Below are 23,511 nucleotides of genomic sequence, written 5' to 3' on the forward strand. Positions count from 1 at the left end.
AATGACATGAGACAAAGTATATGTGAACTGCTGTATGAAAAGTGAATTTACTCTGTAAATCTTCACCCAAATCCTAATAATAAAAAAAATAAATTAAAAAAAAAAAAAAGACCAACTATCCAAATGGATTGTTTAAATCCAACCACTTCACACACAGGTGTTTTTGCAAGAAAGTATTTGTCTGTGAAAGTCTGACAGACCAGTATTCACAGTAGCTTTGGCCAAAACACAGACAATGCAATGTTCATCAGGAGGTGAGCGGTAAACTGTGGTATAGCCACCCAGCGGAATACCACTCAGCGAGCAGCAGCAGCAGACCACTGATGTACACACAACAACAGGGATGAATCTCAGAACCATTCTGCTGAGCAAAAGAGGCCAGATACAAAAGGGCTACTGTATAATTCCATTTTATACAAGTACGGAAACGGCAAACAAAATGTATTGTCAGAATGCAACTCAGTGTTTGCTTGAAGCTGGAGTGGGGGAGGGAATCTGATGGGAAAGGAGCACTAGGAACCTCCCGGGTGAGGAAAGCAATACAAATGTGGTGGGGGTAGGTACACATGTGAACCCATGGACCAAAACTCAGTGCACTGCAATTTCAAATGGTGCATTTCACTGTATGTAAATCAAACAACTGAATGCATAAAGATACATGTTATAATAAATATGTAATATTAATTACAGAAACAGCAGAGCTGTAGGTCACTGAGCACAAACCTGGGGGCAGAAGTAGGGGTTCTAAATTCTGATTATTATATACTTGTGGCCCAAGGCCATTCATTTTTACTCACCGCCAACAGAAGACACATTTATTTGCACACGCCAAGCTAGGAGTGGTTTCCATGCAGCGATGGCTTTCAATGCCATAAAATGTATGTTTATAGCAACCGCCTCTCCCTCGAAGCATTGACTGTGACAAGTAAAAAAACAAATGATAATTTGAATAAAATCCTCAAAGCACAGAAGCAAAACACCAAGGCAGCATCTTTAAGAAGAAACCATGTGTTTCATAGCCGTAAATACTCCTAATGGTATCTGCGTGACTCAGAAAATTAACATTACACTGTTCTAATGTTTTGATAGTGCTTTGGATTTTCTAAGACCCAATGAAATAAACATGATTCATTAACTCTAAAACCTCTACAGGGAGAACTGTTGGTGCTTTAATTTCCTAATCCATTTAACTGTCCCCAATAATATTAGCACAGTAACTGTACAGGTAGTCCCCAACTTACAACGTATTCAAGTTACGATAAACCGTGCTTACGACTGTACATTTTTGGTTATTTTTTGTGATCTTATTGTTAGTAATACGTACTACACACGATATTGCAGCACATAATTTCCTGACGTCATCATATCTGTAAGTCTCTATGTAATGTTTTCAACCTCCAAAGATGAATAAGGGTCAGAAGATCAGACTTATCAAGCGACTGAGAATACAGGCAGTGACAGTGAAAACAGAAATATAAAAAAAATGAGGTACTCAACTTACATCAGAACTGACTTACAATGGAGTGGTCAGAACGAAACCCTGTCTAAGTCAGGAACTACCTGTAATGTCAAGGGACAGATAAGACAGGCTTGACGGTGACAGCACTTGGAAGGCACATCTTTGCTTTGAGGAAGAGAGTGGGTAGGAAATAACAGCCTGAAGCACAGCCATGTCAACAGAACAGGTAGAATTCAAACATCCTGAGATTGCTGGGGCGGTGAGAGAGCGTATAGAGGACACACAGTATAATAAAGAAAATGTGTCCTTCCAGAGCAAAGATCAAGCAAGGCTACAGCCAATGATGAAAGATGCATGGTCCCTAGGCCTCCAGTTCCTCTCCCCTAACCCATGTGCAGATGTTACCTGGCCTTCCCAATGCTGCTCATGGGAACTGCTCTTAGGAACTAGAGTAAACGCTAATAGTCTTGCTACTGCTGGTATTGTCACAAACTGTCCTTTGTCTCTGGCCAAGAGTATCCAGTCTTCTGTCAGGATCCATCAAACTGTGGCAGGAGGACTTTCTAGCACTGTGGTCAAATGAGTTCCTTTCTGTGGCCTTCTGCCTTGGTTCTCTGGCAAAACAGCTTGAGGGATTGTTCCCTATCCCTGAGGACTTACCTTTGGCCTAGTCTCTACCTCAGAGGGTTCATTACTTTTATCCAGGCTGACTAACATTTTCTGGGTAAGATGATAACAACCCAACTTTTTGTCTGGCCCTGAGCTTCACGTTGTCATGTGACTGGCATACACCTTGCAGGGACTGGTCAGCACAGCCATGCACATGAAGTGACTATGGACTACACAATGAGACGACTATGGTCTACAAAGACTTACTCACTGGAAATACCATTATTCAACAATAGAAATGGTGAGTATACACATGGACCTCACCAGGTGGGATACACAGAAATCAAATCCACTACATCTGTGGAGACAATGGAAAAGCCCAGCATCATCAGAGAGGACAAGGCCAGAGGTCAAATGCTGAAAAAACCATCAGCTGCTCACATGGAAGTTCAAGTTGAAGCTAAAGAAAATTAAATCGAGTCCATGAGAGACAAAATACGACCTTGAGTATATTCCTCCTAAATTGAGAGACCATCTGAAGAACAGATTTAACGCACGGAATACTAGTGAATGGAAACCAAATGAGTTGTGGGATGACATCACACACAAAGTCAAAAGGTCATTAAAAAGACAGGGAAGGCAAGAAAGACCAAAGTGGATGTCAGAAGAGCCTCTGAAACTTGCTCTAAAAATCAGAGTCACTAAAGCGAAAAGAAGAAATGATGACGCAAAAGAGCTTAACAGAAAATTTCAAAGAGCAACTCAAGAAAGCAAAGTATTATAACAAAATGTGCAAAGACCTGGAATTAGAAAACCAAAAAAGAAGAACATGCTTGGCATTTCTCAAGGTAAAAGAATTGAAGAAAACATCCAGGCCTCAAGCTGCAATATTGAAGGATTCTAGGGATAAAAATACTGAATGATGCAGGAAGCATCAAAAGAAGATGGAAGGAATACACATGGTCACCGTACCAAAAAGAACTAGTCGATGTTCATCTCTTTCAGGAGGTAGCATATGATCAAGGACCAATGGTACTGAAAGAAGAAATCAAAGCTGCACTGAAGGAATTGATGAAAAACAAAGCTCTAGGAATTGACAGAATACACACTGAGATGCTTCAACAAACAAAAGAAATGCTGGAAGCACTCCCTCATCTATGCCAAGAAGTTTGGGAGACAGCTACTTAGACAACCAACTGGAAGAGATCCATGTATGTGCCTATTCCCGAGAAAGGTGATCCAACGGAATGCAGAAATTACTGAACACTATCATTAATATCATACACAAATGAAATTTTGCTGAAAATAAGTCAAAAATGGTTTCAGTAGCACAGTGAGGAATTGCCAGAAATTTAAGCCAGATTCAGAAGAGAATGTGGAACAAGAGATATCACTGTGATGTCAGATGGATCATCACAGAAAGCAGAAAATATCAGAAGATGTTTGCCTATATTTTGTTGACTATGTAAAGGCATTTGACTGTGTGGATCATAATAAATTATGGACAACACTGCAAACAGGAATTCCAGAACACTGAACTGTGCTTGTGCAGAACCTGCACATAGACTAAGAGGCAGTCATTCTAACAGAACAAAGGAAAGTGAGTGGTTTAAATACAGGAAAGGTATGTGTCCGGGTTGTATCCTTTCACCATACTCTTGTAGCATAGTGGCTAAAGCACTTGACTGCTAACCAGAAGGCTGGTGGTTCAAACCCACCAGCCACTCCTCGGAAGGAAGGTTGGGCAATCCTACTTCCGTAGTGATACTGCTTCGGAAACCCAAGGAGGGGTCGTTATGAGTCAGGGCCGACTCGATGGCACATAACAACAACAACAACAACATCCAATCTGTATACTGAAGATATAATCAAGAAGTTGGGCTATGTGAACAAGACAAATACGGCATCAGGATGGCAGGAAGACTTGCTAACATGCTGAGATACACAGATGACACAATCTTGCTTGCTGAAAGTGAAGAGAATTTCAAGCAATTACTGAAGAAGATCAAAGACTACAGTCTTCAGTATGGATTACACCTCAACATGAGGAAAACAGAAATCCTTTCAACTGGACCAGTAAGCACTATCATGATTGCCATGGATTGAACTGTGTCCCCTAAAAACATGTGTCAGCCTGTCTAAGCCATGATTCTCAGTGGTTTGCAGTTATATAATGATGTAATTTGGCAGTTATATAATGATGTCATCATCCCCTATCATATCTGATGTGATAAGCCAATCAGTTGTGAGGTGCTTAGGGTAGGATACACCATTCTTTTTTCTTTTTTCTTTTTTTTTTTTGTGATTTGGGTGAAAATTTACAGAGCAAATTCACTTTCCATACAGCAGTTCACATACACTGTCTCATAACACTGACTACAATTTACCACAATGCAACAGCTCCCCTCTCACTTCCTCCCAAGAGTTACCTCTTCCCTGTGTCCATCATTCCATGCCCTCCTGCCACCTGAGCTACCTCCCTGTGCAAACAAAGCCCTTCTTTCTCCCATGATTGTTCTCTCCAAGGAATTTATCTACCTCAGGTAAATGTTCAACTCATCCGTCTGTCTTTTGTTTGGCTAGAAGCCACTGGGTGGGTTCAATTCCAGACCTGATGGGCAGCTAGGGGCCATAGTCTTAGTGGTTCCATCAGGCTCTAAAAAGACCGCCAAACCTGGTCCCCCTCTCCAAATGATTTTGAGTTTTGTTCCACATTGTTCTCCCTCTCTATCCAGGATCTCCTACATAGATCCCCCTCCAAGTGGTTGACAGTGGTAGCCGGGCACCATCTAGTTTTTCTGGTCTCATAGTCGTATAGGCTGCGGATCACGTGGTGAGATACGACACTCTTAATCCCTTCACAGCCCTGATCTGATCTAAGGGGCGTTTCCCTGAGGGGTGGCCTGTGACACCTACTATCTTACAAGAGATGAAATGAGAGGGACTCGAGAGAAAGGGACCTTCTACTGCCAAGAAAGAAGAGTCAGGAGTGGAGCACAGCCTTTGGACCCAGGGTCCCTGCACTGGGATCCTTCTGTGACCAAGAGACACAGGGACAGAAGCTTCGAGGAGAGCCAGGGTTCTGTCATCAGACTTCTAGCCTCTGAAACTGTGACAGGATAACGTGCTGTCTGTTAAAGCCATCCACTGGAGTATTTCTATTACAGCTTTGTTGTTGTTGTTGTTGTTGTTTGCCGTCGAGTCGGCCCCGACTCATAGCGACCCCTCCTTGTATTACAGCAGCACGAGAGAACAAAGACAATGCTAAACACAGAGAATACTGAACATCATCAAGGACGTCATTTTACTTGGATTCACAATCAACACCTATGGAGGCAGCAAACAAGAAATCAAATGACATACTGCATTGGGCAAATCTGCTGCAAAAGACTTCTTTAAAGTATTAAATATTCTCAAAGGAAAAGACAATCAACATACACCAACTCTGCATGACCCAGATGTTGCTCATTGTACACACGTGTTTGTGTACATATATATAGACACATACACACTCGCACACACACTTAGTAGGTGCCATCAAGGCAATTCCAATTCATAGCAACCCGACGTTCAACAGAACCAAACACTGCCCAGTCCTGCACCATCCTCACAATCACTGCTGTGTTTGAGCAAATTGCTGCAGGCACTGCTTCAATCCATTTTGCTGAAGGTCTTGTTCTTTGTTGCCGACCCTCCACTTCACCAAGCATGATGTCCCCACCAGGAACTGGTTTCCCCTTCAGTTTTCATGTTTTGTGTTGTATTTAAACTCCTTATTTAAATAAAAATCTGTTTTCAAAAGCAAAAGTTTTAAAAAATAAACTAGGAAAAATATTTTCAATAAAAGATCCAAGCTTTGTTAATAGTTTTGACAAAGAGTTAATAGAAAATTACAAGAAAAGACTTTTATTAAACCCTTTGAATTGGTAACGTCAATTCTAAGACTTTGCTCTATGGAAATAATCTAAATGCAAATACAACTTCAAGCAAAAACATGTTTGTCACATAATTATAAGAGTGAAAAAAACTGAAAACAACCTTATTACCACTAGGTGAATGGTAAATTAAACTATGGCATATTCATCGATAATTACACAGTTGTTACAAATTATGCCTGAATATAGATCTTTTAGTAAGAAAATGTTTATGTTATAATGTTAGGTTAAAAAGGGGTATAAAATTACATCTATATTATGATTTCAAATATCTACAAACATATGAAGGAGCTCTGGTAGCGTAGTGCCTAAGGCACTTGACTGCTAACCAGAAGGCTGGCGGTTCAAACCCACCAGCCACTCCTCAGAAGGAAGGTGGGGCAATCTACTTCCATAGTGATACTGTCACGGAAACTCAAGGAGGGGTCGCTGAGTCGGGTCCGACTCGACAGCACATAACAATACCACCACCACAAACACATGAAAAGGTACACAGAAAAAAACTTCTGCATGGTAGCATATAATTTTTATTTATTATATTCCTTACATGTTATTTTAATGTTAAGCAAAAATGTATTATTTGAAGGACAAGTGATTTGAATCACAAACTTCAAATACCACCACGCACAAGCCTGGGGATCTGTTCCCCCAACACGAGGCCACCAGTTCAAGCAGGGTCTGATTGCATTCCGTCACCTGTGACCGCTCTTCACCGGCTGCCTGCGTAATTCATCACCGTCCACTCAGTTCTCAAGTGCTGACAATGTGCTTTCTCATTGTTTACCATGGGCCAACCTGCCAGCCTCACAGACTCCCCAACTCGTGTATTATCATAGGAAGAGTCTTTTTCAAAACAGACAAATAAAATGCTTATCTTCAAAACTTCCAAAAATTACCTATCTCCCTGTTACTTTAACTTCACTCATTTCTATTTAAAGATCCCTTAAGTCCTGGATATACAAGGAACCAAGAAAATGGTACTAATTCTCAAAGGAAAAAGACAATCAACGTATGCCAGCCCTGAAATGGCCCAGGTGTTGCTCACTGTACACACGTGTTGCTACTGTTACATGCTCTCCAGTTGGTTCTGACTCAGAGTGACCCTACACTGACCCTACAACTGAACAAAACACCACATAGTCCAGTACCGTCCTCACAACCGCTGTGTGTGTGAGCCACTGTACATCCACTGTGTCAATCCATCTCATGAGGGTCTTCCTCTTTTACACTGACCCTCTACTTTGCCAAGCACGATATCCTTCTCCAGGGACCAGTTCGTTCTGATAACATCACAGAAGTACATGAGACGGAGTCTCGCTATCCTTGCTTCTCAGGAGCGTTCTGGCTGTACTTCATCTAAGACAGATTTATTCGTTCTTCTGGCAGTCCATGATATATTCAGTCTTCTTTGCCAACACCATAATTCAAAGGTATCGATTCTTTGCTGTTCCTTATTCATTGTCCAGTTCACATGTATATGAGGCCATTAAAAATACCATGACTAAGGTCAGGCACATCTTAGTCCTCAACAAGACATCTTTGCTTTTCAACACTTTAAAGAGACCTTTTGCAGCAGATTTGCCCAATGCAATAGGTCATCTGTATTGCAGACACACATATGATAAATATATCGTATTTGCTCTCCAGACTACAACATGGCAACGGTAATGGTGAAAAAAGAGACTATCAATTAAATGACTTCTTCATCAAACAAGTCCTCCTCCATCATTACCCACTATAGTCACATGTCCTCGCAGCAAGAACCTTCTACTCAGCAGAGTTCCACCTAGATGACAAGATGACAGACGCTTAAGAAAATGAAGATAGCCAAGCCACAAACACCTGATGGAAAGCTCCCAAGGCCCTTAATCTTTCAGGCAAACAGCCCTTGACACAGAACTAAGAAAAGGAAAAACCACACTTCCTTAGCCTCTCAGCATTCTCTTCTCAATCCCTACCTAGAACCTGGACCATGGCTTCAGATCAGAGATTTTAGTCGTTCACACCTTGTCAGTCTTCACTACGACTGTTTCCCCATCACACAGATATTTAACGCCTACCAAACTGGCAGCAGGCCAGGACCACATCCTTTTACGCATCCAATACTGTATGGTTCAGATACCAGCTGCTGCAAACCCTCCTCCCCCAAACCTCACGGCTGAATGCCTCTTTACTCCTCACATCCTGCTCACTCCTCACACCCTTGTGGTGCACTCAGTTGTTCTGTGAAAGGCTGGAGGTTCCAGGCCACCCAGAGGGGCCTCAGAAGAAAGGCCTGGAGCTCTACTTAAAAAACAACCATTGAAAACCCAGTGGAGCACAGCTCTACTCTGACACACACGGGATTCCCATGAGTCAAGTGGACAGCAACAGTGTGCTGTGTGTAGGGCACTGTCTCCCTCAGTTCTGAGCCAGCTGAACAGATGCACCACTGCATGTGGCATGGGCGGAGGTCACTCCTGTATCTATTGCACAAGGAGAAGGCCTCTCTCAGTGTCTGCCAGTGATGCTGCTAGACCCCTTCTCTCCTTCACCTGCCTCTCTTCCTCCTGCAGTGTCTGCTGGCCTTTACAGCACGGCAGCGGAGTCCCCACAGGAAATGCTCCAGGAGGACCAGCCTCAAGAAGCAAGCACTATCAAATCTCTGCTTGCATCACATGTGCTAACATCCCACTGGCCCAAAGAGGTCAAGTGGCCAAGTCATGTGCAAGAGAGCAAGACAAGAGTGTGGACACTGGGAGCCATGGTTCAATATGGGCCACTTAAGTCACTTATACTAACTGGTCACTTCTAAGCCTAAAGGGAAAATCCCTTCTATTACCATAATTTATTCATTTTCAAAGAACATTCACACTCATTACAGTAACTAGTAGCTCCAAAGAGATTTGGAATGTATTATAAAAAAGTTCACCCAAAATCACACTTGGTGATGAGTACATCTCCGAAAGGAGAGAAGGCAAATATCCTGATTTTAATATCTGTTTACTTCACAGATATTCACGGAAAATCTACTACCTTCAATGCCACATGACCCAGAGGGAGAAAATTATTCTGACTTCATGTACATACCTTTTTGATAAAACCCTATGGTTTTTACCTGGAAATATGGAGGAAAGTGTAACCCATCCAAAATAAACAAATACCATCTGTTCAAATCCTTAAACTGAAAATAACCTGAACTGTATCAACTAAATGTCACATTAGTAACATAACCACAGATACACTATTCCACAGAACTTAGAACATAAATGTGAATTCTACTCTAAATATCCACTGCAATTTTATTCATCATAGCCAAAAAACTGACGACAACCCGAATACTTATCAACAGATAAACTGCAGTGTACTCAGAAGTAAGAGAGAGGGAACTGGGGATCCACACTGTAGTGAGACTGACTCTCAGAAACACATTCAGCTAAGCAGCCACTCATAAAATTACTGCACACATACTGTGTGATGCCTTTGATAGGAAGTTCTAGAACAGGCAAACCGAAGCTATGAGGACAGCAATAAGAACCATGGTTCCTGGGCTAGGGGTGAGGACAGTAGTGACTAGAAGCAGGTACAAGTAAACACACTTGGGTACAGGGGACAGTCTCCCTCTTTACTGGGCGGTAGCTATACGGTTCACACAGAAACATTCACTGAAGTCACTTTAAAAAATTCATTCTGTGCATTTATAACATACTACACAGTTACATGGAACATTCCACATTCTACTTCGGTGAGTGGCGACTGGGATTTTAAATACTTGCAAGCAGCCACCTAGAAGCAACAATGGGTCTCTCCTCGTCCAGAGCAAAGAAGAATGAAGAAAACCATAGATTCATGGAAACAATTAGTCCAAGCGACTGGTACACCATGTGATTCTCTGCCTATAGGACTATAAAATCAGAAGAACTAGATAGTGCTCGTCTATCACTGTCAAACACTCAGAGGGTGATCTATGTAGGAGATCCTGGAGAGAATGTGAGAACAATGTGAAATAAAACTCAAAATCATTAAAAAAAAAAAAAAAAGACGGGGGGTGGGGAGGACCAGTTTTGCTGGTCTGATAGAGCCTGATGGAACCACTGAGAGTATGGCCCCTAGCTGCCCTTCAGGTCTGGAATTGAACCCACTCCTGTGGCTTCCAGCCAAACAAAAGACAGGTATATGAGCTGAACATTTACATTAGGTAGATACACTCCTTAGAGAAATCTATTCTCATGGGAGAATAGAAGGGCTGTGTATGCACAGGGAGACAGCTCAGGGGGCAGGAGGGCATGGAAGAAAGAACACAGTGAAGAGGTAACTATGGGGGGAAGTGGGAGGGGAGCTGTTGCATTGTGGGAAATTACAGTCACTGTCATGAGACAAAGTATGTGAGCTGCTGTATGGAAAGTGAATTTGCTCGTAAGCTTTCACCCAAAGCACAATAAAAAACTGTTTAAAAAAGTCTATCCATTTAATTGAACGTGTTTTTTAAAATGAAAAAATCCACTGCCTGCATGTAATAGCCATATAAAAGCTGCATAACACAGAAATGACATTTGAATAAAAAGAAGTCAGTACCTTGGTCCACCTGCAAAGCTTTACCCCGGAGTGGCTCCCAATCAGCTGATATCCTGGTTGGAAAAAGAGAGAACAGATTAACTGAACTGACTCACAGCCTTTTAGCAAAAGGTGACTTAAGAATTTTAACAAAATTGTTTTTCTCTGCTTAAATAATGGCAGTCAACCACCTAGTGGCAGAAAACATTAATGGTTTCATTTACAGGATGAGAAAACAACTGAAAATGTATAAGCTTCTACTAACATAGACTCAAAATACGCAGAGAAACAAAAGGCTAACCGAAATCATGGAGGAGGCGATGACCTCTCTCGACATATAATGCATCCCACAGACCACACATCAGTCGCGCTCCGACTCTGAACAACACGACAAACCAGCTGATCCAGCACAAGACCCAGGGCACCACGCTCAACACCAGGGAACCCGCATTCCTTCCAAACTCATGAGAATGGAGCATAGGCTGGCATGCCGGCCTCTGAGCAACAGCAAGTAGCAAGTTATTTCGACTGAAGGACTGAGGACCAGCACAGGGACCTCTGACAAACTAAGAATCCGATGAGTACCAGAAGACTGAGGCAAAGAAACGACGCCAGGAAGCAAGGGCACTGGACTTCGAGGACTCCCGGCACCACCCCACAACCCTGCTGGCGTTTCTGCCGTGTGCAGTCTAGTTGATTCCGACTCAGAGGCCCCCGATGTGACACCAAAGAACTGCCCCACCAGGGTTTGTGGGGGCCATCTTCACCAGAGCCTCGCCAGGTCCTTCTCCTGCAGAGCCAATGGGGGGGTTTCAGACAGCCAACCTCACGGCTAGCGGCTGGGCACTTAACTGATGCACCACCAGGGCTCCTTTCACTTCCTATTTTGGAGCCACCTAAGAAGTGAGGAAAAAGCCGGGCCAGAATGATCACACTTCCTTTTGTCACAAAGTAACATTCTGATCTCAGGAAACATTTAACAAAGCTGCTCCTGAGCCCCAAGTAAGAAGCCACCATCCCCATGGATCTCTGCACAAGAGACGCCTGCCTGGCAGACGGTGAGGCACATGGAGACACAGCCTGGAGGATGGCTAAGTGGCCAGGGCTGCTGAGGCACCAGTCACAGCAGGATGATTAATGGAACAATGTCAATCTGGATGACAAGGCACAGTGCCTAAGGCACTTGACTGCTAACCAGAAGGCTGATGGTTCAAACCCACCAGCCACTCCTGGGAAGGAAGATGGGGCAATCTACTTCCGTAGTGATACCACCTCCTGATACCACCTCAGAAAAAACCCAAGGAGGGATCACTATGAGTCAGGTCTGACTCAATGGCACATAACAACATAACAACAGCACAACAGGACAGGGCTTTTGTCTTTTATCCTCTCCCACATTTATGCAAACATCTTGCATATAAATAAACAAAGCCCTGCTTATCTCTTTGAAGATGGAGCTGAGTCCAACTGACTAATTACTCTCAAATACAGATAAACATTTAAAAGATCCCCAGACCAGAATAAAAACACAGGCAGCCAAAGGCAAAACAAAGGCATGGGCAAATCATGAGAATGAAATACTTTTGCTCAGCACAGCACTTTACAAAAAAAAAAAGTAGTAAGACAACCTACAGAGTGGAAAAAAGGACTCAGGCTCCCTATCTCCAGTGATAGTCTGATACCCAAAATGTGTATAACAAAGTTCTACACCTTAACAACAGAAAGACAAAGCCAATCAAACAATGGGGAAAGGACCTGAACAGACAGCTCACCAACAAGAATGTTCCAATGGCCAATAAGCCATGAAAAGATGCCCAATGCCATCAGCCACAAGAGACGCAAATCAAAGCCCAATGACACAGCACCTCGCCTGAGAACAGCAAGAGTAGGAACACTGGAAATCAACAGGTGTTGGCAAGGATGGAGAGAGACTGGCGCCCTCGTCCACTGCTGCTAGGAATGTAAAAAGGTGAGTCACTGTGGAAAAGTTCAGCTGTTCCCCAAAAGCGGAACATATGCATGACCTCACTTGTAGAAGAACACAAGACAAGACAAACGGATAGTGACCAAATCTTATTAGCTGTTGCTAGGGGCAGGAGGGAAGGGCAGGGGAGGTTAACAGTGACGGAAACATCACAACAACTAAAGGTAGGACTGTACAGCCAGTACTGCATTTGCTGTCAATAAGCTATACACCTGTAAAAACTTGAATTGGTAGAAGCTGCGTGATAGATATAATAACCAAAATTTAAAAAAAAAAAAAGCGTGAGAGTAGCTGCTGAGGTTACCTATGTACAACCAAACACCTGATGGGATCTGGTTCCTTGGTTTGGAGGTTTAGGGTCATGGTTTCATGGGACATCCCAGTTAATTACACTAATAACAAGCCTGATGCTTCTATTCTGTCTCCTAGTCCCTTGCATAGCACCTAGAGTCTAAAAGCTTGCAAACAGCCATCAAAAGAACAACAGTTGGTCTCTTTAGTATTCTTCACTATACAACAACAGAGGAAGGAGAGTCAGGAATGACAGCAGAATATGAAATGCATGGCTAATTGTGTCCATGAACAACTGCCACTTTTGCCTTGAGACCAGAAAAACTAGATGGTGCCCAACTACCATTACCGAACATTTTTACCATAGAAGAAGCCTGATCAAATGGAGGAAAACGGAGAACAGAATATCAAATCCTCATGACTCTAGACTTTCTGGAGCCATGGAGCCTGGATGAACCCCAGAAACTATTACTCTGAGACTATCTTTAAACCTTAAACCAAAAATACCCTCTGAAGTCATATTAAAACTGAACAGTAGTTTACCTTCACTAGTAACAAAGGTCTGTTTTGAGCATTATACTCTTTTAAGAACTTCTACATGCAATCATATTGAAATTGTTGTTGTTGTTGTTGTTGTTATGTGCCGACTCATAGCAACCCCTCCTTGGGTTTCTAAGGTGGTATCACTATGGAAGTAGATTGCCCAACCTTCCTTCCAAGGTTGGTGGATTTGAACTGCCAGCCTTCCAGTTAGTAGTCAAGTGCCTTAAGCAGTACGCTACCAGAGCTCCTCACATTGACGTTAGCATTTCGAAATATTAGATATGAACCTTAGGAACCAGGGAGTTTATGTGAATGAGGGTGAAACAACTCAGAAAAGGAAGGTAAGAATGGTTGCACAACATGGTTTTGACTGTGGATGTAAGCAAAATCAAATCCTTGATGATTTCAATCTTTTCTTCACTTCTCATGATGTTATTAGTCCAGTTGGGAGGATTTTTGTTTTCTTTACACTAAAATGTAACCCATACTGAAGGCTATAGTCTTTGATCTTCATCAGCAAGGTTCCTTTCAGCAAGCAAGACTGTGTCGTCTACATACCACAGGTTGTGAATGAGTCTTGCTCTATCCTGATGCCGCCTTCCTCTCGGATTATGTGCTCAGCATATAGACAAAGTATGGTAAAGGATACTTCCACCTTTCCTGACTTCAAACCATGCAGTATCCCCTTGTTCTTTCAAACAGCAGCCTCTTATCTACGTACAGGTTCCACATCAACACAATTAAGCATTCTGGAATTCCCTTTCCCCACGATGCTATCCGTAGTTTGTTATGATCCACGCAGTCGAATGCCTTTGTATAGTTGTTGCGTCAATGTTGTTGTTCTCAGGTGATGTCAGGTCATTTCCAACTCACAGCAACCGTATATACAACAGAATGAAACATTCCCTGGTCCTGTCCCAGCCTCAAGAACCCTGCTACACCTAAGCCCATCGTTGCAGCCACTGTATCAATCCATCTTGTTGAGGGCCTTCCCCTTTTTTGATGACCATCCACTTTACCAAGAATGGTCCCTTCTGACAACATGACCAAAGTAGTTGAAACGAAGTCTGGCCATTCTCGCTTCCAAGGAGTATTCTGACTATATTTCTTCCAGGACACGTTTGTTAGTTCTTTTAGCAGTCCATGGTACTTTTAGTATTCTTCACCAGCACCTCAACTCAAAAGCATCAACTCTTCTTTGGTCTTCCTTATTCATTTTCCAGCTCTCACACGCACATGAGGAGACTGGAAATACCATGGCTTAGCTTGTTGTTGGTGTTGCTGTGTGCCGTCGAGTCGGCTCTGACTCATAGCAACTCCTCCTTGGGTTGCTGAGGCAGTATCACTACAGAAGTAGATTGCCCAACCTTCCTTCCAAGGAGTGGCTGGTGGGTTTGAACTGCCAGCCTTCTGGTTAGCAGTACAAGTGCCTTAGGCACTAGGCCACCAGAGCACCTCAATCTTTAAATTGCATCAATAGTAGAGAATAAATAGCACTAAACTAAGTCTGCTCTTGCCTTACCTAATTACAAAAAAAAAAGACTCAAAGGCTCAAACTACTTCAAAGCAACTATATTTGTCCGAAGATAAAGCTCAAGAATGCTTATAATCATCTGCCTTCAAGTCGATTCTGACTCATGGTGACCCCATGTGTGTCAGAGCAGAGCTGGATGCCACAGGATTCTCCACGGCCGATTGTTCAGATGCAGATCACCGCGCCTTTCTCTCCAGGTGCCTCGGGACAGACTGGAATCTGCGACATCTCAGTTAAAGCTGAGCACGTCAACCACTGACGCCACCCAGGCACTTCGAGAATATTTACAGGAATACCAAAGTGAGCACGTCAACCACTGACACCACCCGGGCACTCCGAGAATATTTACAGGAATACTAAAGCATCCAGCACCCAATGAAGTCCAAGGATGTCTGGCTTCCAATCAAAGACTACCAGGCACGCAAACAGGTAGGAAAATATGGCCAATAATGAGGAAAAGAATCCATCAACCAACAAGACCCATAAATGACACTACCGTCAGCAGGTAAGAACAATCAAAGAGCTATTCTAACTTGTTCACATAGATTCAGAAAGTTAAGTGGAGACGTGAAAAACATAAAAAGACCCAAACTGAACTTCTGAGCTGAAATTACATGCACAGGAATGGGTTTTAACGTACATGTAACTGGAGTCTCCAAGGAAGAGGAGAGAGTATGGCAAAAAAAAATATCTCAAGTGATGTCATTTGTTGTTTTTGGGTGCCGCCAAGTCAATTCCAATTCACAGCAACCCTACAGGGCAGAGTAGGACTGCCCCACAGGGTTTCCCGGGCTGTAATCTTTATGGGAGCAGATCACTAGAACTCTTCCCTCACAGATCAGCTCACGAGTATGAACCACCAACTTTCTGCTCAGCAGCCGAGCACTTAACCCTTATGCCACCAGGTTCCTTATTTAAAGCAATAATGGCCAAAATTTGTACAAATTTGGTAAAAGCTACGAATCCAAGTATACAAAAAGTACAATAAACGTCAAGTAAAAAAAAGAAACTCTATCAAGATAATTAGGAGCTCTGGTGGCATAGTGCCTAAGGCACTTAACTACTAACCAGAAGGCTGGAGGTTCAAACCCAGCAGCCACTCTTCGGAAGGAAGTTTGGGCAATCTACTTCCGTAGTGATACTGCCTCAGAAACCCATGGAGGGGTCACTATGAGTCGGGTCCGATTTGACGGCATACAACAACAACAACATCAAGATAATTATAATTAAACTTCTCAAAACCAGCTGCAAAGAAAAATAATCTTAAAAGTAACGAGAGCAGGAAAAAATGTATAGAGAAACAAACGTAAGGATGAGCACAGAGTTTTCTTCAGAAGGAAGGCAAGCAGGAGGGCAGAGGAGCAAAATCTTTAAAGCACTGAAAGGAAAAAGCCCGTCAGCCTAGAACTCTGTACCCAGCAAAAACACCTTTCAAAAATGAAGGCAAACATGAATTCCAGACTTTCCAGAGCCATGGAGGCCAGATGAACCCCCAAAACTACTGCTCTGAGATCATCTCTAAACCTTCAACCAACAATATTCTCTGAAGTCTTCTTAAAACCAATTAATAGTTTACCTGAACAAGTAAAAATACGACTGCCTTGAGCATTATGCTTTTAAGAACCACCTAAAAAAAAAAAAAAACGTTGCCATTGAGTCGATTTGACTCACAGCGACCCCTCCTTGGGATTCTGAGGCAGTATCACTACAGAAGTAGATGGCTCAACCTTCCTTCCAAGGAGTGGCTGGTGGGTTTGAACCACCAGCCTTCTGGTTAGCAGTAATATGCGTTAGGCACTACGCCACCAGAACTCCCAAGAACCATCTATATGGGATCAAATCAACAACAACAACTCGAAAAATTAGCTAGGAATCAATTTTCAGAAGCAGAGAGTTTATGTTAATGGCAAAGAAACAACTCAGAAAAGGAGAGTGAGAATGATTGGATGACTCTAAGAACGTAATCTGTGTCACCAAATTATACCTGTAGAAACTGAACTGGTTTTATGTTTTGCTGTAAAGTAAAATGCATGATAATAATCATCAAGCTTCTGAGGAGGAAAACGGAGGTATGTTAGTGAGGTTCTTCCAGTATCCATGCAGCAAGTGATACACAACGAAGAGGGACCGCGTGAACCTCAAGCAATCACTAAATAACGAAACAGTGTGACAGGTAATGAGCCAACACAGGATGTAAAACAGAACCATCCAAAAATACTCAATCTAAAAAAAGGCACGGAAACAGGAGAAAGGAAATCAAAGAACAGACGAGACAAGTAAAAAACAAATGCCAAGAGAATAGATTTAAAGCAATCATAAATCAAAAAGCCCACCCAGTGGCCGCCAAGTCGACTCCGACTCATGGTGACCTCGCATGCAGAGCAGAACTGTCCTCCAGAGGGTCCTAAAGCTGTGGCAGTCCAGAACCAGACCACCAGACTAAAGACTCAAAGAGGACACTACTGCACAGGGCCCCAGCCCACAGGAACCACAGCATCATCTAACCCAAGACCAGGAGAACTAGATGGTGCCCGGCTACCACTACCAACACCAACTTCTCTGACCAAGGACACAATAGATGGTTCTGAAGAACACTGTAGAACAAACTCATATTCTTTAAAAAAAAAAAAAAGGACTAGACTTATTGCACTGATAGAGACTTAGAGGAATCCCCAAGACTGTCACCTTGAGATATCCTTTAATCTTGGAAGTGAAACCACTCCCAGAGATCACCTCTAAGCTAAATCACAGACTAGCTTACAAAGTAAATGATAACCCCAATTGAGTACAGGGCTCTTTTTGAAAATGATCTACATGAAACCAGACAGTCAACATCTGCCTCAAAGCCAAGAAAAGAAGGTAACAGGGTGGGGAAGGACAGTGAAGCTAGATTAACAGAAATGGAATAACCAGAATGGAAATGAGAATTTTGACATACTGAGAAAAATGTAACCAATATAACTGAACAATATATATACAGAAATTGTTAAATGGGAATTGAATTTGTTCTGCAGACTTTCACCAAAAATATAAAAAAATATATTAAAAAAAAAAAGTTAGATCACCAAGGAGCTCTGGTGGTGTAGTGGTTAAGGCATTTGGCTGCTATCCAAAAAGTCCATGGTTTGAACCCACCAGCTGCTCTGCAGATTAGGATGGAGCAATCTGCTTCTGTAAAGACTTACAGCTTTGGAAACCCAAGGGTGACCCTCTATGAGTCAGAATCGACTCGATGGCAGGGAGTTTGGTGTTTTGGTTTAAGCCTTTCTTTCAAGGTGCCTCTGTTGTTATTGTTGTTGTTATGTGCCATCGAGTTGGATCCAACTTATAGCGCCCCTCCTTGGGTTTCCAAGGCAGTATCATTATGTAAGTAGATTGCCCAACCTTCCTTCCGAGGAGTGGCTGGTGGGTTTGAACCGCCAGCCTTCCGGTTAGTAGTCAAGTGCCTTATGCACTATGCCACCAGAGCTCCTTTAAGGTGCCTCTGAGGGGGTTCAAACCACCAGCCTTTTGGTTAGTAGTTCAGCATTTCACTGTCTGGGCCTCCCATGGACTCACACTAATGTAAATGGCCTAAATATTCCACTTAAAAGCAGAACATACACATATAGGCAGGCTCCGGATTACGGACGAGTTCCATTCTTGTCTTTAAGTCCAATTTGCACGTAAGTCAGAACAGTTAGGTAGGTTCACATCTAATACCAGTTAGTCACTTCCAGATACACTCAAACGTCTTTAATTCAGTAATAATAATAATAATAATAATACTGTTTTTGAGGTATTGCAAAGGAATGCCGGTTTGTTATTACAAACCACTGTAGGCATCTCACATTTACAAGGGTTGGTTCATAAGTACGGATTGTTCAATCAGACCTTCTTAACCAGAGATTGCCTGTATACACACGTGTGTGTTTCTTGTTTGTGTCCGCTACCAGGATGATGGTTCCCTGAAGGAGATGCTGTATCCTGCATTTCTCTGCAATGCCAGAATTGTCCCATAAAGGGTCCTCAATTAATACGAAAGGAAGGGAGGGAGGGAGAGAGGCAGGAAGGAAAGAAAGAAGCAGGGAGTGAAGGAGGGAATCCTACTGACTCCAATTCACTACAATTTCTTCCACAGGAACCAATATTATGTATGATTCATTAATTTAACTATGGCCTCCTTAATTAAATACAACCACCAACACTCAGACAAGATACTTCTACATAAAACGCTCCTAATAAACTCAGTCTAACATCATGGAAGCTGTTCACTGCATTTAACAGTTTTCCCTTAATAAACAGTGATTCTGGCATAAAGAAACCAGTGACAGGGAGCAATTTCCACCTGCACACTTGAGCAGCACTACTGGGAACATCCCAGTAAAGCAAGAAGAGAGGAAGTTCCCTGGTCCGGGCAGCCAACACACAAGTGCATCACAGACACAGTATCTTAGGCAGCTGCAGGGGCCACTGGCGCAGGCGCTGAGCTAACCAGACAGAGACTACTGCGCTGGGTGCCGTCAAGTCAGTTCGGACTCAGAGCAACCCTAAGGTCAGAGCAGGACTGCCCAAGTGGTCCCCGAGGCCAGAGTCTGTACAGAAGCAGGTCACCAGTCTTTCTGCCACAGAGCGACTGGTGGACCTGAACTGCCCACCTTTCGCTCCGAAGCTGCGTGCTGACCTGTTGTGTCATCGGGTCTCCTTAGATACAGACCACATCATCTTTTCCCTCTGATTGCCGTTGTCAGGTGCCATCGAGTTGGCTCCGACTCCCAGCAACTTTACGTGCGACAGGACGAAACGCTGCCCAGTCCTGCACTGCCCTCATGTTCCTTTATGTGCGTCCTCTCACAGGTACTAGGCTAGCACGCCGCAGCATGCCGTGAGACAGAGGGAGCTGGGAGGATGCTCACCTTGCTTGGTGAGGGCTTCCCGGAGAGCGGGCGTGATCATGGCTCTCCCTTCACCGTCTTCCTTCTCCTCCGTGCTCCGGAGCAATCTGCTTCTCTCCTCCCGCCACTCCTGCTGCTTCTGTGTGAAAACAAATGAAATGCAGCACTGACCACGTACAGTGCAAACCACGGGACAACACTCACAAGCACCAGGGCTCGCAACGGTGTCCTCTCCAAAAGGACTGAATTCCCAGTCAGACGATGACCGAAGGACAGGCCAAGGCAGCAGCCGCCCACCACGCACCGAGGACCCTTGATGCCGGCCCAGGCCCCGCAGAACCAGTGGGCAGACTCCCAGCCATAAGCTTCCCACCAAACACGGAAACACTTCACAGCGTGTAATGCCTGCGATCTGCTTCAGACTCGTACCACCAGTAAGCCAGGGGCCGTCAGGTGACCTCAACTCACGACGCCCCGTGCGTCAGAGCAGAACCGTGCTCCATAGGGTTGGCAACCACAGATTTTTCAGGAGATTGCCAGGCCTTTGTTCCAAGGAGCCACTGGGCACACGCCAAGCACCAACCTCTTAGTTAGCAGCCGCTGAGCGTGTTAACCATCCGCATCACCCAGGACTCCCTAACTCCTACAGAAGCGGACACAGGAAGGCAGATGAGGAGGACAGCCCACTGGCTGACGGCTGTCAGAGCTGGGCAACAGATGACAGATACCACCTTGTTCTGTCTCCACACGAAAATTAGGAGACAAGATTTAAATTAAAAAAAAGAAAGAAAGAAAGAGGCAAATCAAGGCAACGCAGAGCAAACTGCTCTCTTCTCTATTCCTTAATGGCCTCGTTCTGGTACCAAGTCAGCGAGAAAGCACCCTGGAATCAAGTGGACCCACTGAGAAAGCAAACCAACACCAAGTTCTATCCAAAAGGTCAGCACTCCAATGACTAAACACCATCAAAACACAAAGCTAATAAACAAGCTTGCTTCTGTTAACAGAGTTCTTACCTACATAGTTCCAGACGGAACAGGAAAAACATGTAAACAAACATCACTCAGCATAGTGGCTAAAGCACTTGACTGCTAACCAGAAGGCTGGCGGTTCAAACCCACCAGCTACTCCTCGGAAGGAAGGTTGGGCAATCCTACTTCCGTAGTGATACTGCCTCGGAAACCCAAGGAGGGGTCACTATGAGTCGGGGCTGACTCGACGGCACATAACAACAACAATAACAACAGCATTACAAAGTAATGAGTTTAATGCTCAGCGTTTTACAGAAATTAAAAAAAAAAGTTTCAGTTACTATTTTGTTAAAGTAATTTAACATAAAAGACATCTTTGGCTTTTTTCCCCCTTAATCTCTTTCAGATCTAAAAGCAAAGATTGGGGGGGGGGGAATTCACTGCCGTCAAGTCAGATCCAACTTATAGCGACCCTTCCTTGGGTTTCCAAGGTGGTATCACCACAGGAGTAGATTGCCCAGCCTTCCAAGGAGCGGCTGGTGGGTTTGAACCACCAGCCTTTTGGTTAGCAGTCAAATGCCTTAGGCACTATCCCACCAGAGCTCCCTCCTAAAAGCAAAGATGGGAGCTTATAAAGAAAAGAAAGTTTATGGTGGAGTAAAAGGGAGGAACCTTGACTTCCAGGCAGTTTAAATGTCTCTGAATCAATGGTGTAGCAGGTTACTATGTTTCCACTAACCATGCAAGCAAGTGCCTGTCACCACAAAACATCACCTGCATTGTACGAGCTTACATGCAATGAACCCTGGTGGTGCAGGGATTAAAGCGCTCAGGTGCCAACCAGAAGGTCGGAAGGTTGAGCCCACCAGCAGCTCTGTGGGAGAAAGACCTGGCAAACGACTTCCACAACGATTATGGCTTAGGAAACCCTCCAGGGCATTTCTACTGTCACGTGGGGTCGCTGTGAGTTGGGACGGACCAGACAGCACCCAACAACAAGGGCCATGTACGCGCACGACTGAACCCACCCTACGACACCCCTGTGCCTGAGCTCCAGACACCCCCTTGTGGTCTCCAGCAGACACCTGCCCTGCTGTCAGATGGCCGTGGGACGGCATCCGTGCTGTGAAACGAAAGTGCTGCCACTCCAGGGTCAACCATTCTGCCACCAGGTCTGCGTGGACAGAGCTCCGGGTTAGGGTTAATGGTCCTGGGTGCTCAGGACAAAGCCACATGCATCATCCCTTCCCCCACACAGCTGGTCCCATCTTCCCGAAGCAGAAGCAATTTCATTTCTGAAAAGGACTACAGTCATTCTTAAGACAGCACATGCAAGTTTAATGCACCATTCAAATTCTAACCCTAATCTCACCGGTGAGGAAGACGGTGCAATGTACTTCCAGAAATTTACAGCCTGGGAAACCCAACGGGGGTCGCCATGCGTCAGAATCGACTCGATGGCAGAGTGTTTGGGTTTTAATTATCGACCTCCTAGGTGCTGCCATGCTGACATGTTATATGCCCAGCACATAACAATACAACCACTTAAGACATTGTTTTATTCATTCATTCATTCAGTCATTCAGAGCTGTTACATAACCAAGGGCCCCGGGTGGAGCAAGCTGGCTGCAATCAGCTGCTGACCTAAGGATGGCAGTTCAAGCCCCCCCAGCAGCACTGCAAAAGAAAGGCCTGGTGCTCTACTCCCTAAAGATTACAGCCTAGAAAACCTCACTCCACATAGGGTCACCGTGAGTCTACTTCGAGGGCACCCAACAAATACAACTACTCCCTCTCCCCAGCTGCTGGGACCACTCTACTGGGGTCTCTATTCCTTGGCCTGCCTTAGCCATACCCACGAGTCTTTTTTTTCCTATCATTGTGGTGAAATATACACAGCAAAACATTCATCAATTCAGTAATTTCTACACATCAACTGAGGGACACTGACTACATTCTTCATCTTGTGCAACCATTACTGATGAAGCTTTTTCCAGATCATCCCACAACCATTAACATAAACTCACTGCCCTGAGAACAAAGACTCCCCCTTTTCCCTGCCTTGCAGCCTGATAACCACCACCAACCTTGTTCTGTATATTTGCTTATACATTAATGAGTTCATACAGTGTCCTTTTGTGACTGACTTGTTTTGCTCAGCTTAATGTTTCTGTTTTTTAATTTTTATTGTGATTTGGGTGAAAGTTTACAGAGCAAATCCATTTTCCATACAGCAGGTCATACACATTCTGCTTCATGACATTGACTGCAACTCCCCACAGTGTAACAGCTCACTTCCCCCTTCCTCCCTGCAGTTACTTCTGCCCTGTGTCCTTCTTTCCTATGCACTCCTGCCCCCAGAGCTGTCTCCCTGCGCAAACACTGCCCTTCTGTTCTCCCACAATTGATCGCTCCAAGAAGTGTATCTATTGTTGTTGTTATGTGCCATCAAGTCGGACCCAACTCATAGTGAACCCTCCTTGGGTTTCTGAGGTGTTATCACTACAGAAGTAGATTGCCCAACCTTTCTTCTGAGGAGTGGCTGGTGGGTTTGAACTGCTAGCCTTCTGGCTAACAGTCAAGTGCCTTAGGCACTATGCTACCAGAGCTCCCAGGAGTGTATCTACCTGATGTAAGTGTTCACCCTATATGCGTGTCTGTTGTTTGGATGGAAGCCATGGGAGTGAGTTCAGTTCCAGACCTAAAGGTAACTAGGGGCTATAGTCTCGGGGGTTTCACCAGGTTCTAACAGAGACCAGCAAACCTGGTCTTCTTTTT

The 23,511-nt window shown here is 44.0% G+C and overlaps 1 protein-coding gene across 1 annotated transcript in view; it reads right to left on the reverse strand.

Annotated features, from left to right (window-relative positions):
* LOC103196806 (S-adenosyl-L-methionine-dependent tRNA 4-demethylwyosine synthase TYW1) overlaps nucleotides 1-23,511 on the reverse strand; it is a 161,741-nt gene that overhangs the window by 104,625 nt on the left and 33,605 nt on the right. Inside the window, exons 9-11 of the mRNA XM_007940605.2 lie at nucleotides 19,784-19,901; nucleotides 10,558-10,610; nucleotides 798-916 (exon numbers count right to left, since the gene is read on the reverse strand). Of these exons, the coding sequence (XP_007938796.2) occupies nucleotides 798-916; nucleotides 10,558-10,610; nucleotides 19,784-19,901 (290 nt within the window). The remainder of the gene's footprint in view (nucleotides 1-797; nucleotides 917-10,557; nucleotides 10,611-19,783; nucleotides 19,902-23,511) is intronic.

Source organism: Orycteropus afer, unplaced genomic scaffold (assembly GCF_000298275.1).
Source record: "Orycteropus afer afer isolate SDZICR_OR568_19922 unplaced genomic scaffold, OryAfe1.0 scaffold00006, whole genome shotgun sequence".
Classification (NCBI taxonomy): domain Eukaryota; kingdom Metazoa; phylum Chordata; class Mammalia; order Tubulidentata; family Orycteropodidae; genus Orycteropus; species Orycteropus afer.